We start from the raw sequence: 15,258 nt of genomic DNA, 5'->3' as shown, positions 1-15,258 counted from the left end.
CACACACCACAGGCGTAGTCTAGTTATGAAGCTAACAATCGGCAAAGCAGAGGGAGTCAGTGATGTAAACATGACTGAGAAAAGACGTACCTGATCATCTTTTATCTGCCTGTTTTCTATATGGAGGTTGTTTAGCCTAAATACATTTATTAGGTAACAATATAATTTTTTTTATTAATGACGTGATGTCCAGTTACTAGCCTGAACTTAAGTACATTTCAGAGCCCAAACTTCTTTACACTTTTTCACTCAAGTTAAAAGTAGTCATCTTTAACCAGAGTATTTTAAAACAAATATCTAAACTTCTACTTGAGTGAAGAATGTGTTTTGCCATCTCTGCTCCTTAAAAACATTATATATATATATTTATTTGTGTGTGTGTGTAAATTAAAGTCATTAATTGAATCATTAGGGGTATAATGTGTTCCCTGTAACTGCACTTGAATAAAGTCACTCATCACAATATAGCTGACCATAGAATCTGTTTCTGTGGTGCCACTGGGGTTAGTTTCCCATACTATAAACTGCAAATGCTTTTTTATTGTTTTATCAATAACATGCCTAAATATCTTTTAAACAAATCTGTGAAATAAGCTACCTAGACTATAGAAAAGGATGACCTGCAAATAAAAGATCTACAAACAGTATATTAAACACAGTCACACACATTCATGGGCACGTGCTTATTTTGTGTGCTCAGTTTCGTTTTAATGGGATTCCACAATCTGAACTAAGGCAGAGCTCTCAGCTTGTGCACTTCATTATGCCTGACCAGGAACTACAGCTGATCTCAGCAAATCTGTTATTTTGACAATTAAAACGGACAATAAAACCACTATCATACAGAATTGGAATTTATAACAACTGGGTGTTCTTCCTTTAAAGTGTAGAGTTTCTGTGAAGCTGTATATCTAAATTCTTTAGGCACAGATATTGTGTGTGTGTGTGTGTGTGTGTATATATGTATGTATATGTGTGTGTGTGTGTATGTATGTGTGTGTATATATATATATATATATATATATACATATATATATATATATATATATATATATATATATATATATATATACACACACACACATTCACTGGCCACTTTATTAGGTACACCTTACTAGTACCGGGTTGGACCCCCTTTTGCCTTCAGAACTGCCTTCGTGGCATAGATTCAACAAGGTACTGGAAACATTCCTCAGAGATTTTGGTCCATATTGACATGATGGCATCACGCAGCTGCTGCAGGTTTGTTGGCTGCACATTCATGATGCGAATCTCCCGTTCCACCACATCCCAAAGGTGCTCTATTGGATTGAGATCTGGTGACTGTGGAGGCCATTTGAGTACAGTGAACTCATTGTCATGTTCAGCAGAAATCGAGACTCATCAGACCAGGCAACGTTTTTCCAATCTTCTATTGTCCAATTTTGGTGAGCCTGTGCGAATTGTAGCCTCAGTTTCCTGTTCTTAGCTGTCAGGAGTGGCACTCAGTGTGGTCTTCTGCTGCTGTAGCCCATCCACCTCAAAGTTCGACGTGTTGTGCGTTCAGAGATGCTCTTCTGCTTACCTCGATTGTAACGAGTGGTTATTTGAGTTACTGTTGCCTTTCTCTTAGCTCGAACCAGTCTGGCCATTCTCCTCTGACCTCTGGCTTCAACAAGGCATTTGCGCCCACATAACTGCCGCTCACTTACGTACCATTCTCTGTAAACCCTAGAGATGGTTGTGCGTGAAAATCCCAGTAGATCAGCAGTTTCTGAAATACTCAGACCAGCCCGTCTGGCACCAACAACCATGCCATGTTCAAAGTCACTTAAATCACCTTTCTTCCCCATTCTGATGCTCGGTTTAAACTGCAGCAGATCGTCTTGACCATGTCTACATGCCTAAATGCTATGAGTTGCTGCCATGTGATTGGCTGATTAGAAATTTGTGGTAACGACGGGTTGGACGGGTGTACCTAATAAAGTGGCCAGTGAGTGTGTGTGTGTTTATATATATATATATATATATATATATATATATATATATATATATATATATATATATATATATATATATATATATATATATAAACCGAGCATTTGCTGTAAGTTAGAGCAATAAAGAATGCAGATGGAAATGAGTTGACTAGTGAGGATAGTGTGAGGAGAAGGTGAAGGGAGTATTTTAAGCAGCTGATAAATATGAAACATGAGAGAGAGAGAGAGAGATAAGGTTGGATTGTGTGGAGTTAGTATAGCAGGAAGTGTATAGGAGCAGCGATTAAGAGAATGAAGAGGGGAAAGTCGGTTGAAGTGTGAAGTGCTAGAAGTGTGGAGGTGTTTAGGAGAGATGGTAGTGGAGTTTTTAACAAGATTGCTTAACAGGATTTTGGAAAGTGAGAGGATGCCTGAGGAATGGAGAAGTTGTTTGCTGGTACCGTTTTTTAAGAATAAGAGAGATGTGCAGACCTGCAGTAACTACAAGGGAATAAAGTTGATCAGTCACACCATGAAGTTATGGGAAAGAGTAGTGGAAGCCAGGCTGAGAGAAAAGGTGACCATCTGTGAGCAATAGTTTAGTTTCATGCTAAGGAAGAGCCCTACAGATGCAATATTTGCTCTGAGAATGTTAATGGAGAAGTATAAAGAAGGTCAGATAGAGTTGCATTGTGTGTTTGTGGATTTAGAAAAAGCGTACGACAGGGTGCCGAGAGAGGTGAGTTGTGGTATTGTATGAGGAAGTCATGTGTGTCAGAGAAGTATGTGAGGGTTGTGCAGGACATGTATGAGGACAGTGTGACAGCAGTGAAGTGTGCAGTAGGAACGACAGATTGGTTCAAGGTGGAGGTGGGACTGCATCAAGGATTGGCTCTAAGCCCTTTCCTGTTTGCAGTGGTGATGGACAGGTTGACGGATGAGGTCAGTCAGGAGTCTCCATGTACTATGTTTGCAGAAGATATTGTTATTTGTGGTAAGATTAGGGGAAAGGTTGAGAAGAGCCTGGAGAGGTGGAGGAACTCGCTAGAGAGAAGGAGAATAAAAGTCAGTAATAGTAAGACAGCGTACATGTGTGAATGAAAGGGAGGGCAGTGGAGTGGTGCAGTTGAAGGGAGAAGAGGTGGTGAAGGTGGATGAGTTTAGATTATTGGGCTCAACAGTGCAAAGTAATGGAGAGTGTGTTAGAGAAGTGAAGAAAAGAGTGCAGGCAGAGTGGAGTGGGCGGAGAAGAGTGGCAGGAGTGACTTGTGATAGAAGGGTATCGGCAAGAGTGAAAGGGAAAGTTTATAGGACTGTGGTGAGACCTGCGATGTTGTATAGTAGGGAGACAGTGGCACAGACTAAAAAACAGGAGGCAGAGCTGCAGGTGGCAGAGCTGAAGATGCTGAGTTTTTTGTTGGGAGTGACAACGATGGACAGGATGAGAAACGAGTTTATTAGAGGGACAGCACATGAAGGACGTTTTGGGGACAAAGCGAGAGAGGCCTGATTAAGATGGTTTGGACATGTGCAGAGGAAGGACATAGGGTACATCGGTAGGAGAATGCTGAAGATAGAGCCACCAGGAAGGAGGAAAAGAGGAAGGACAAAGAGGAGGTTTATGGATGTGGTGAGGAAAGACATGCAGGTAGTTGGTTTGTTAAAGGAGGCAGATGTAGAGGACAGGGGGGTATGGAGACGGTTGATCCGCTGTGGCGACCCCTAATGGGAGCAGCCAAAAGTAGTAGTAGTAGTAGTTTAGGCACATATATTCTCATTGCCATGGTACACTTCATTTACCTTTATGGCATTGGCAGACACTTATCCAGAGTGACTTACAATTATTATATTTATACAGAGGGGTTAGCCCAGGAGTGAAAGCTTGGTGAAGTGAGGATTTGAACTCACGTCTTATGAAAAAATGCTGTAAAGTAAATGCTTTTAAAAATAGAAGTGTTAGTAATTTATTTGTATCAATTAACAAATTGGAAAGTAAATGAACAGAAGAGAAATCCGAATAAAATCAAGATTTGGCTTTCTTTTTTTTAATTCCGCACGCTATGTACACTTGCACAAAGTCAGGCATTTTGTAGAATTAGAGTCAATGTGAAATATTAATCTATTACATCACTTAGGTGCAATTTATCAGCCATTTTAAACAATATGTAGGTTGAAATATGACCATTAACTGAAACAGACACATTTGTGATGGAGGCTTAAAACTGGGTGTGGAACAGCCAGACTTTGCTACTATGGTGAGCTTATGGAAATGTCATGTCTCAGGTCATACACCATGGCAAGACTGAACACAGCAACAAGACTTAAGGTAGTTTTAATGCATCAACAACGTCCCAGAAATTTCAAAGCAGACTAGATGTGCTGTTTAAGCTATGAAAAAGCACAAAGAAACGAGCAATGTTGAGAACCTTAGACGTAGTGGTCGGTCAAGTAGGTTTAATGCAACGGATAAAACACACATCATGCTTACTTTCCTTCGACATAGAAAGATGTCCAGCAGTGCCATTAACAAAGAGCTGCTAGAAACCAGTGGGACCCATCAGGTGCACCCATTTACTATCTGCAGGTGTTTTACCAGAAGTGGTCTCATGGAAGAATTGCAGCCAAAGCCATACTTCTGACACGGAAACAAAGCTAAGCGATTTAACCATGCACAAAATAACCCATAGGAACTGGGGTGCACAAGAATGGTGCTCTGGACCGAGGAGTCTGATTTTTTATATTTACTTTTCACAAAAAAAAAAGTCGTTTGTCAATAATGTGTCTGCAAGCAACAGTAAAGCACGGTGGAGTTTTCCTGCAAGTTTTGGTCAGGATTAACTGTGTCCTCAATGCTAAAAAATACAGGCAGATACTTATCCATCAAGGAGGTGTCTGAGTGGCCCCAAATTTATTCTGCAGCAGGACAACGATCCCAAACATACAGCCAATGTTATTAACAACTATTTTCATCATAGAGAGGAACAAGAGGTCGTGAAAGTTACAGTTAACAGTAATAGAGTCTGTCAGGGATTACATGAGGAGACAGAATGATTTGTAGTTTGTTCTCCAAGGTGTTTGGACCAGCCCACATCCTAAGTTCTTCAAAAACTGTTCCTAGATGTGCAAGAGTATCTAGAAAATTTGAATTTGAAAGAATGGACAAAAGAGTGGAAAAAGATTTTATTTCTCCTCTGTTCATTATTTTCCATTTTGTTAACTGATATATAAATATAAACCATTAACACTTCTATTTTAAAAAGCATTTTCACTGTATAGCATGTTTCACACCTGCCCTAAACTTCTCCACTGAACTGTATATAAAATAAAGTTTATAGATGAATCCTGCGCGCGCGCACACACAGATCCCAGGTGTTATTCCGCCATTTTGGACGTGTTTAACGTTACACTGTTACATCACCACGTCAGACGCTGTTGACAGCTGGGACTTGAGCGCACCGCCTACCCACTGTGTGATGCGTTGCCACGTCAAGAGCTCAAATATTAGAATGTGTCCGGGTTTCTGACATGAAATAATACAAATTTTGATAATTGTTATCATGCTTGTATTATCCGGAGTGCAAAACTGTTGCAAAATGCAAGCATACAATACAGTGCAATTCAGAGCTGCCTAACACAGAGCACTTAGATAAACGGTACTGTTATATAGACTGTGGGAAAAACAAAATACAAAATAAAAATAAAGACCCTCAATAAACTAAACTAGCAGAATTGCATACCATTTATAAAAATCGGTTGGTTAAATAAAACTGATTAAATAGATAAAATATTAAACTCCTTTAAAGGTTTTGGTTTTGCCAACACTGAGCGCGTTGGAAATTACAAACTTTTGCTTTTATTTCAATCTCAAATATCAGACAAAATAATTAAAGGCAAAACATTTTTTTTTCCATTTAATAAATCCACTGATTATAATACATCCACAAACAGGGACGTAAAGTCCAAAAGCATTTAGGGAGGATTTAGGAGGAGAACATGAAGTCATATGATCCATTGAACACCTGCTATTGGCTAGTCTCACCAGAGTGGGCGTGGTCAAGGCAACGGCGTGGGTTCGCCTATGTGACACAATTATAACAATTTTATTCTGGTGGCCAAAAAAAAAGTTATTTTTTGTAAAGTGAATTCATTGCCGCAATGGAGCTCGTGTAAACAATTCATGCATCTTTCCTGCACCGCACTCGTGCATTAAAGAATGTGAGAGGAAGAAGCAACTGGGAGATAAAACTCATTTCCCGCAAGGATCCACGGCCGCGTTTTGTTCTAGATTCAGCCAAAAGTTTGGAGAAAAAAAAATTCAGCTCCTTTTTTGTTTTTCCCCCGCGGCCTTTTTTTGTTTGTTTGGACGTCGCCGATTTCGCGTTTCGGCTTCGGTCGGCGCGATTCCATGCAGTCGTGCCGAGTGTCGCTCGCCGTCGCCGCCTGCGCAGCTGCTCGAAGCCTCGGCGCTGCTGGTGATGAGGAAAAGAAAATGGCGGCGGGAAAAGCGAATGAGACTGAGGAGGACTTTCCTAGGCTGACAGCGCAAGAGAGGGCCAGTTTAGCTGGAATTGACAGGTCAGAAACGCAGTCTTACTGGTGTCTCCTGAAAAAAATGAATCGTTTCCTCTGCCTGACCTAGCGAACAAAATAGATGTAGTAAACGCCATGCACTGACACCGAGCCTGTTTGTGTTCTTGCTTGCAGCTCACTGTTTGGATTTCTGAGGCTTCATGAAGATGGCGCCAGAACGAAGGCCTTGCTTTTAAAGGTAGCTAGCAAGTTGGGTCAACTCCCTCAGTCGGTCTTTTTTTTCCCAGTGCACCATGTTCGTTCACACCACCACTTTTGCACAATACCATTTCAACACGGGCAATGGCGCACATTTTGCGGTAGAAGTTTGAATCCGATGTGCGCACACTAGTAAGCAGCCCCTGTAGCTGCGCAACGCTCGTATTTTTGCCCCAAGTCCGGCTAACACGCTGGCTAGTTCAGCACAGTTGTGCAGGTAAAGCAGAATTTGCGCAGTGCGTTCAGAGCTTCTCTGTTTATTCTATAAAAACAAGCTCTCAGGTTCATTGCACGACCAAGTTTGCATACAGCAGGAGAACCGGGAGCTCGGTATCAAGCAGAATCACTGGACCCCCTTGCTAATGTTACACTCTTTCTCTGCGTGTTAAAAAGATAGAGACATTTCCCCTTTCCCAGCATGTCCTTCCTGGACATATTGAAGAAATAATGCTGTTTCTATCTGAACATGTTTCCCGGTGTGTTTGCACTATTTAACGCTAACAGGCTTGTAGAGAGCTAACTCACGTTAGCGTAGCTCATTCAAGCTTTAACCTGGATAGCTTGCGGGAGGATCAGGAGATACATGGTTGCATTAGGATGATGTGTTTCAGCAACAGTTTTCAACATGCATCATGTACCGTGCAGTGCGCACTGATCAGCTTTAATGTCTCTGTGCTCTGCTGGATTGTTTCATGTTGATGGGGCGCAGGTGAAAGGCCCTGGTGTGCTTTGGACTGGCACTGGGCACCAAGTTGCTTTTGTCGGTGTTGCATCAGTGAATGTTGTAGTGGAGCTTCTGCCATGCACCATCATTTCAAGTGAGCTGCGAGCGCAGACTTGGAAAGAGACTCTGATTTGGGTCTGGGAGTAATGTCAGCTTGGGCCGGCTCAAGATGGCGGGGTCGGGGGGAGTGAGGAGTGGTGCAGGTGAAGCCTGCCCTCAGTTACAGTGGTGTAAATAACAACAACAAAACAAACACGTATACATGATTTGTACTGTATGAGTGTCAGTGTTCATGATTGTGCTTTCCACTTGGCTGTGTCTCCCTGAGATGTGTGATAGCAGGGGTTAAACACTACAGGGGGGGTGGAAACTTCTTAATAAAGTTAATTAGAAAGTCTTAATATTGCGTACAAAAACCCTTTTTAGTGTTGCATATGACGGGAACCTCATGCCGTGTTTCTGATTTGAAGAGACTGTATGTAATAGTTGGTTATTTGTTACACTTACACAGGTATGGTGATGGCGCTTTGTGCTTTTCTTGGAATTCTGGACTTTTTTTTTTTTTTTTTAAGGAGCAACACCACTGGAAAACTAAAGTGAATCATCTTTTGTACAAATCACTTCTGAGTTTTAACAAGTGGTGTTTAGTTGCTGGTATGTTTTTGACTGAAGCTAAAACTCAAAATGTCACAAGATGATGTCTGACCAATAGATTTGTGACCAATGGCAAGTCAATTCAGTTTTATATGTATAGTGCTTTTAACAATGGACAATGTTGCAAAACAGCTTTACAGAGAAGTTATGTTAATGTTATAATGTTTGTGTTTGCACAGGCACACTTTATGTAGCGTAGTTAGTTTTGTGTTTATACGGTGTACTGTATATGGCTGAAAAAAACACTTCACACTTAAATTGTACATTACTGTTTGTTTCTTATGGAAAGAAATAATCTTTGACAACCCCTAACAGGAGAGGTTGAAAGCAGCAGTAGTATAATCTGTTCTTTAAACTTGCCTCAGGTTTAGTTGTTCCTCAAGGATGAAGTAAATAACTGATAGTCAGTCAACTGGTCAGTTCAAAAGGGACTTCATGTTTTGACAAGCTCTTCATCTATTTAAGTTTTAAGGTCTGTATGGCAACTACGTAGCTTTTAGTTTGGAGCAAACTAACCAATGATGAAGGCATTGACTGTTCTGCTTTTGGGTTGTTTGATTAGAAACAGCATTATAAACTAGAAAACTGAAAGTTGTGCCTGACCAGAATCATGCTTGCGACACGACAACATTTTGTGGACTGCTGACTAATCAAGCCCACGTGTGATGATGTGATATTGTATGTACATCACAGTCCATCTTTGCGATGACCGCCACATTTCTGGGAAGGGCCTCCACTAGATTTTGGAACGTGTTTTTTCGGAGTCGGTTATGAGAGAATTAGTGAGGTCAGGTGCTGATGTTGGGATTTGTTCCTAGACATTTTTATTTATTTATTTATTTATTTTGTTTTATTTACTGAATGGGTCTCAAAGTTGACATTCCTTTGCAGAAAAAAAAAAATGTTGGTCTAAGCGCACAAATTATGTCGGTTTAAACTTGTGGCAATGGTCGTTTTATTCCCACGTTTTATTTGACAAATATCCTCCTTGTTCATACAACTGTTTTTCAGTCAGACTTTAAATGTACTCTTTAAGACCGTCTTCACACCTGCATTAACATGCATCCTTGGTGATCATAAGTGGAGCACTAAGTACAGGTGTGAATGGGGTCAGATGTGTCTCAGTTTCAGCGGTGACGAGGAATAAAAATGTGGTCCAATGCGTCCCGAAGAGCAACAAAGCACTAAACATTTAGCTGTGCCATTGCTATAGCTGAAAAATGACTGCAGTTCGGTTTGAAATTAGCTTTTTTTTATTGTTGAATTTCTTATTTTGTTAGAAACAGTGCATACAGGTACATGAGAGAGGATTCCTGGAGCAATATCTTGCAGCAAATAAAGAATTGTCTGTGATGCCTTTTCTCGAATGAAAGCAATGGGCCAATTACAAGTTGTCGCAGCGGGCCCATTCCTTATACCAGATGTGATCTGATCACTCCAAATGCATTTTAATGCCAGGTGTGAATGGGGTTTTTGAGGCCTTGCTATACATGAGAAGTTGGGCTATAAAAAAAAAACTAAAAATGTAAAGGAATCTGAACAGGTGTTATTTTTATGGTAATACATAAAGTTGCTGCTATGGTTTTTGATGACCAGAAGGTTTCGCCTGAATTATTCTATGCTAATGCTTTGGCATTCCGTAGAATGAAATGGCTTCAATGAAATGCATCATTCACCATCCCCATTAAAATTAATCTCCAGAAATGGTATCATACTGTTTTTTGTTTTGTTTTTTCCTTTTTATTTGAGCATGCAGGTTGGGAGTTACACTTCTCACTGGCGGGACATTGTTATACCACATGCTGGAGTTTTGTATGGACATAGAATATGTTATTGAATGTTAATGAAGCTCGTGATTGTAATAGATGTTAACAGCACTTGGGTCTGCCACCAGAAACAGTCGTGTTTGTTTGAGTGCGATCATAATTGCTTTTCTGCTTGAACATTGCAGCATTCGTACCCGTCTATGCATTGAATGCACAATTCCATGCTCTTTTATGTACGAGTTTGCAAAATATTGTAGGCAGTGGGCTCATTAGATTATTATTTATTTATTTATAGTCACAGCCACATGCTGAAGTTTCTCTTGGATTCTCAGCATTTTCTTGCGCAAGTATGAAAAATTACACAAGACAGTGTCTGACTTGAAGTGGCTGAGAATCCCAAAACCAGTGTTTTTAGTGATTTATTTAACTGATCCTAGTATTATTCTCATTAACCCAAAAACAGTCCAAAACTAAAAATCATCAGCAGTCCCCTAATACTGGAAATTCCCTCAAGCCAAAGCACAACGAAAATTGTCATTATACAAAAAAAGGTTGAATAGCAAAGCCAAGTGTAACACTGTAGAAGAAAAAGTTTATTTTAGCTTACATTTTTAAAAATTGCAGCTCAATGTTCAGTGTGTGTGTGGGGGGGGGGTGTTGGTGAGGGGTCTGATGGATATTTACCTTTTTATTAGGAACAAGCTAGCCAGCTGACTATGATGTATTTCTCCCCTTAAAACAGCAAAACTGTAGAGTCAGTCTTAATAGTTTAACAATTAAATATGTATGTTGATTCATCCAAAGAAAGAACTTCTGTATATAGAGTTTTAAAGCTTTGACATTTTTGCAACAGTTTTTTTAATTTTTAATTTTTTTATATAAATACTACTGATGCTGGGTACAGCCGTGTTAATTTGCTATCTAAAGGTGCAGTTGAGGAGACCATACATATAACGTGTGTTTTCTGAAACGTTAATAATCGGCAAAAAAAAAAGTTTTGCGCAACATTTTATTTGGATGCACGGCGTGCATAATATACATATAATACACGCTCGTGCATACTATACATATAATACACGCTCGTGCATACTATACATATAATACACGCTCGTGCATACTATACATATAATACACGCTCGAGCATACTATACATATAATACACGCTCGTGCATACTATACATATAATACACGCTCGTGCATACTATACATATAATACACGCTCGAGCATACTATACATATAATACACGCTGGTGCATACTATACATATAATACGCGCTCGTGCATAATATACATATAATACACGCTCGTGCATATATACATATAATACACGCTCGTGCATATATATATAATACACGCTGCATAATATACATATAATACACGCCGTGCATACTATATATAATACACGCTGCGTATAATATACATATAATACTGCGCTCGAGCATACTATACATATAATACACGCTCGTGCATACTATATATAATACACGCTCGAGCATACTATACATATAATACACGCTCGAGCATACTATACATATAATACTGCGCTCGAGCATAATATACATATAATACACGCTGCGTGCATAATATACATATAATACTGCGCTCGTGCATAATATATATAATACACGCTGCGTATAATATACATATAATACACGCTCGAGCATAATATACATATAATACACGCTCGAGCATAATATACATATAATACACGCTCGAGCATACTATACATATAATACTGCGCTCGTGCATACTATACATATAATACACGCTCGTGCATACTATACATATAATACACGCTCGTGCATACTATACATATAATACACGCTCGTGCATACTATACATATAATACACGCTCGAGCATAATATACATATAATACACGCTCGTGCATAATATACATATAATACACGCTGCGTATAATATACATATAATACACGCTCGTGCATACTATACATATAATACACGCTCGAGCATAATATACATATAATACACGCTCGAGCATAATATACATATAATACACGCTCGAGCATAATATACATATAATACACGCTCGTGCATACTATACATATAATACACGCTCGTGCATACTATACATATAATACACGCTGCGTGCATAATATACATATAATACACGCCGCATACTATACATATAATACGCTCGTGCATACTATACATATAATACACGCTCGAGCATACTATACATATAATACACGCTCGTGCATACTATACATATAATACACGCTCGAGCATACTATACATATAATACTGCGCTCGTGCATACTATACATATAATACACGCTCGTGCATACTATACATATAATACACGCTCGTGCATACTATACATATAATACACGCTCGTGCATACTATACATATAATACACGCTCGAGCATACTATACATATAATACACGCTCGTGCATAATATACATATAATACACGCTCGAGCATACTATACATATAATACACGCTCGTGCATACTATACATATAATACACGCTCGTGCATACTATACATATAATACACGCGTGCATACTATACATATAATACACGCTCGTGCATACTATACATATAATACACGCTCGAGCATACTATACATATAATACACGCTCGAGCATACTATACATATAATACACGCTCGTGCATAATATACATATAATACACGCTCGAGCATAATATACATATAATACACGCTCGAGCATACTATACATATAATACTGCGCTCGTGCATAATATACATATAATACACGCCGCATAATATACATATAATACGCTCGTGCATAATATACATATAATACACGCTCGAGCATAATATACATATAATACACGCTCGTGCATAATATACATATAATACACGCTCGTGCATCCAAACAAAATGTTGTGCAAAACTTTTTTTTAGCCGATTATTGAAGTTTGAGAAAACACATGTTAAATGTCACATTAAACGGCCCTATTGAATACCTTTGGGACGAATTGGAATGCTGACCACACCCCAGGTCTCTTTACTCTACATCAGTATCTAAAGCCATTGTGCATGAATAACACACATCTTCATTAACACACTTCAAAAATCTAGTGGAACACCTTCCCAGAAGAGTGGAGGCTCCTTTGACAGCGAATGAGATGTTGAAAAAGCAAACAAATCTTACAGTCAGGTGTCTACAGACTTTTGTTGATATTCTGTATCTTTTTCCTGATTTAATTGTCCAAAATCGCTAGCCTGAAAAAGTCAGGAAAGCCATTTTATTTTGAAGCCATTTAGGGAAGATGCAATAATAGATTATACTGCAGTAATGCTGGGTAAGAAGTGTTTATCGTGCACACGGTTTATATTTTTATTGTTGGTGCTCATTGTAGTATTAATAATTGATGCTATTTATAAGGTCTTTGGATTATAGATTTGGGTTAAAATATTCAGCAAGTGACGTGTTGTTTAAATTACATTTTTGCCAGAAATGCATTGTCCTCAATAATAAATATAAATTGTGATTCAAATGTGGATTTTGATTATAAAATGAAGTGGAAATATACACTATATTGGGAAAAGTTTGCAGACACCTTTACATGGTACATGTTTTTTGAGCATCGAGTTCCACATTTCGTCCCAACTTGCTCTTATAATTCTCTCCGCTCTTCTGGTAAGATGTTTCATTAGATTTATGAATGTGTTTGTGGAGATTTGTACTCCTTTAGCCACAAGGGCATTGGTAAGGTCAGGTAGTGCGGTTCAGTCCGCAGTGTTCCAGTTCATCCCAAAGGTGTTCAATAGGGTTGAGATCAGCAGAGCAGGAGATCTTCCACTCCGTCCCATGCAATGGGTTTCTTGATGGAGTTTGCAGTGTTTTTTTTTTTTTTACAGGTATTGCCATGCTGGAACAGGTTCGGGTTTCCTAGTTTAAGTGAAGGGGAAACTTTAATGGTACCTCATCCAAAGACATCGTATACAATTGTGTGCCTTCAGCGTTGTGGTAACAATTTGAGGAAAGAACCACATATGGCTGAGAAAGTCAGATGTCCCAGTACTTTTGTCCATATAGTTTGTCTGTTTTTGTATTGGGCTACACAACACTATTTAAAAAATATACACATTTGTTTTATTAGTAGAAATATTTCAGAAAACAGCAGTTTATTCAGGATATTTGACATGGAAAAGGTGGTAGTATGATTGCCTGTGAGTAGGATTGTCACATCTGTAGCAAATATTCTGTCTATGAGTAATGATTTTACTTATTTTTTTTCAGCTTTAATGTAGATTATTGTAAGCAACAATCAGTGTAGAGGTTAACTCGACTTCAGATGATTCCTTGGTGTTTCTGATGCAGCATGTGGCTCCAGCGTGCATCTGAACAGTGAAGGAAATAGGAGGAAGCAGTCTGACTGACCGGAGAGTCTCCGATTAACTTGGAGTGAGAGATGCCTTGCATCAAGGAAACGCACAAAACAACAAAGCATTATGAAACTCTGATAGTGTTAGATTTCGCAATAAGTTATGATCTGTTGTTGGTATCACTCTTGTTTCTTGACTGTTTTTTAGCCCAGCTTAAGCTGCTGGTGGTTGCTTTACCGTCCCACTTGTTTTTTATGGTGTTAACTGGATGCAATTGTAGTCCACTTAGTTGCTTATTTATTTATTTTGTCAAAGAAATAGATGGCTATTGTTCTTGTATCTTTTGTGATTTGGATTTTTGTTTTCGTAATTATATTAAAATTTGCTGACTTGCTAACAACAATTCAATGTACATTGAACAGGGTGTTTTAAAAAGAAAAAAGTAATTTGAATAGTGGAAGATGTTTAATAAAATAGAAATGACAGTGCACACATAGTGGACTCAACTGTATTGATCAGCTTTGCAAGTTTTCTTTTTAACAGTGTGTATGTTTTGTTCTGCATAAACTCAGCACTCACCCACTCACGTTGGTGAGTTAAGACTTCAGTAAGGGGCAGGAATAAGAAGGCCATTCCCAGGTCTATTATTGGCCAGTTTCAGTTAAAACATTTCTTTTAAATCAATCATTTTGGAGAAATTGTGCCTAATCAATGCTTCAGTTTATTGGTGTCTCTTGGTTAATCGGATTAAAAAAAAAAACAAAAAAAAAAAAACGAATACATTTAAATACCGTAATTTCTGGACTATTAAGCGCACCCAAATATAAGCCGCACCCACTGAATTTTACAAAGATTTTTATTTTAAACATAAATAAGCCGCACCTGTCTATAAGCCTACACTGAAACTAATGACCTTTACACAGGCTTTAACGAAAGACAGCTGTAAGCTGTTTTGCTGATTATAACCATATATAACCCTAATTCAGGCTATTTATGTATTAGTTTACTTTAAAAAATGCAAATACCAGGTATTGAGTTTAACTATATT

General features: G+C 38.7%; 1 protein-coding gene across 2 annotated transcripts in view; it reads left to right on the top strand.

The window, feature by feature from the left end:
- The first annotated feature begins 5,836 nt into the window (after positions 1-5,836).
- The window catches only part of kdm6al (lysine (K)-specific demethylase 6A, like), a 74,080-nt gene continuing 64,658 nt past the window's right edge, over positions 5,837-15,258 (top strand). Inside the window, exons 1-2 of one of the 2 annotated variants that reach the window (XM_046854762.1) lie at positions 5,837-6,533; positions 6,663-6,726. In XM_046854762.1, coding sequence (XP_046710718.1) covers positions 6,364-6,533; positions 6,663-6,726 — 234 coding nt within the window. In that variant the 5' untranslated portion in view covers positions 5,837-6,363. The remainder of the gene's footprint in view (positions 6,534-6,662; positions 6,727-15,258) is intronic. The other variant, XM_046854854.1, reaches the window with a different exon arrangement.

The sequence above is a fragment of the Silurus meridionalis genome, chromosome 1 (genome assembly GCF_014805685.1).
Source record: "Silurus meridionalis isolate SWU-2019-XX chromosome 1, ASM1480568v1, whole genome shotgun sequence".
Classification (NCBI taxonomy): Eukaryota; Metazoa; Chordata; class Actinopteri; order Siluriformes; family Siluridae; genus Silurus; species Silurus meridionalis.
This window is presented reverse-complemented; position numbering and strand designations above follow the sequence as displayed.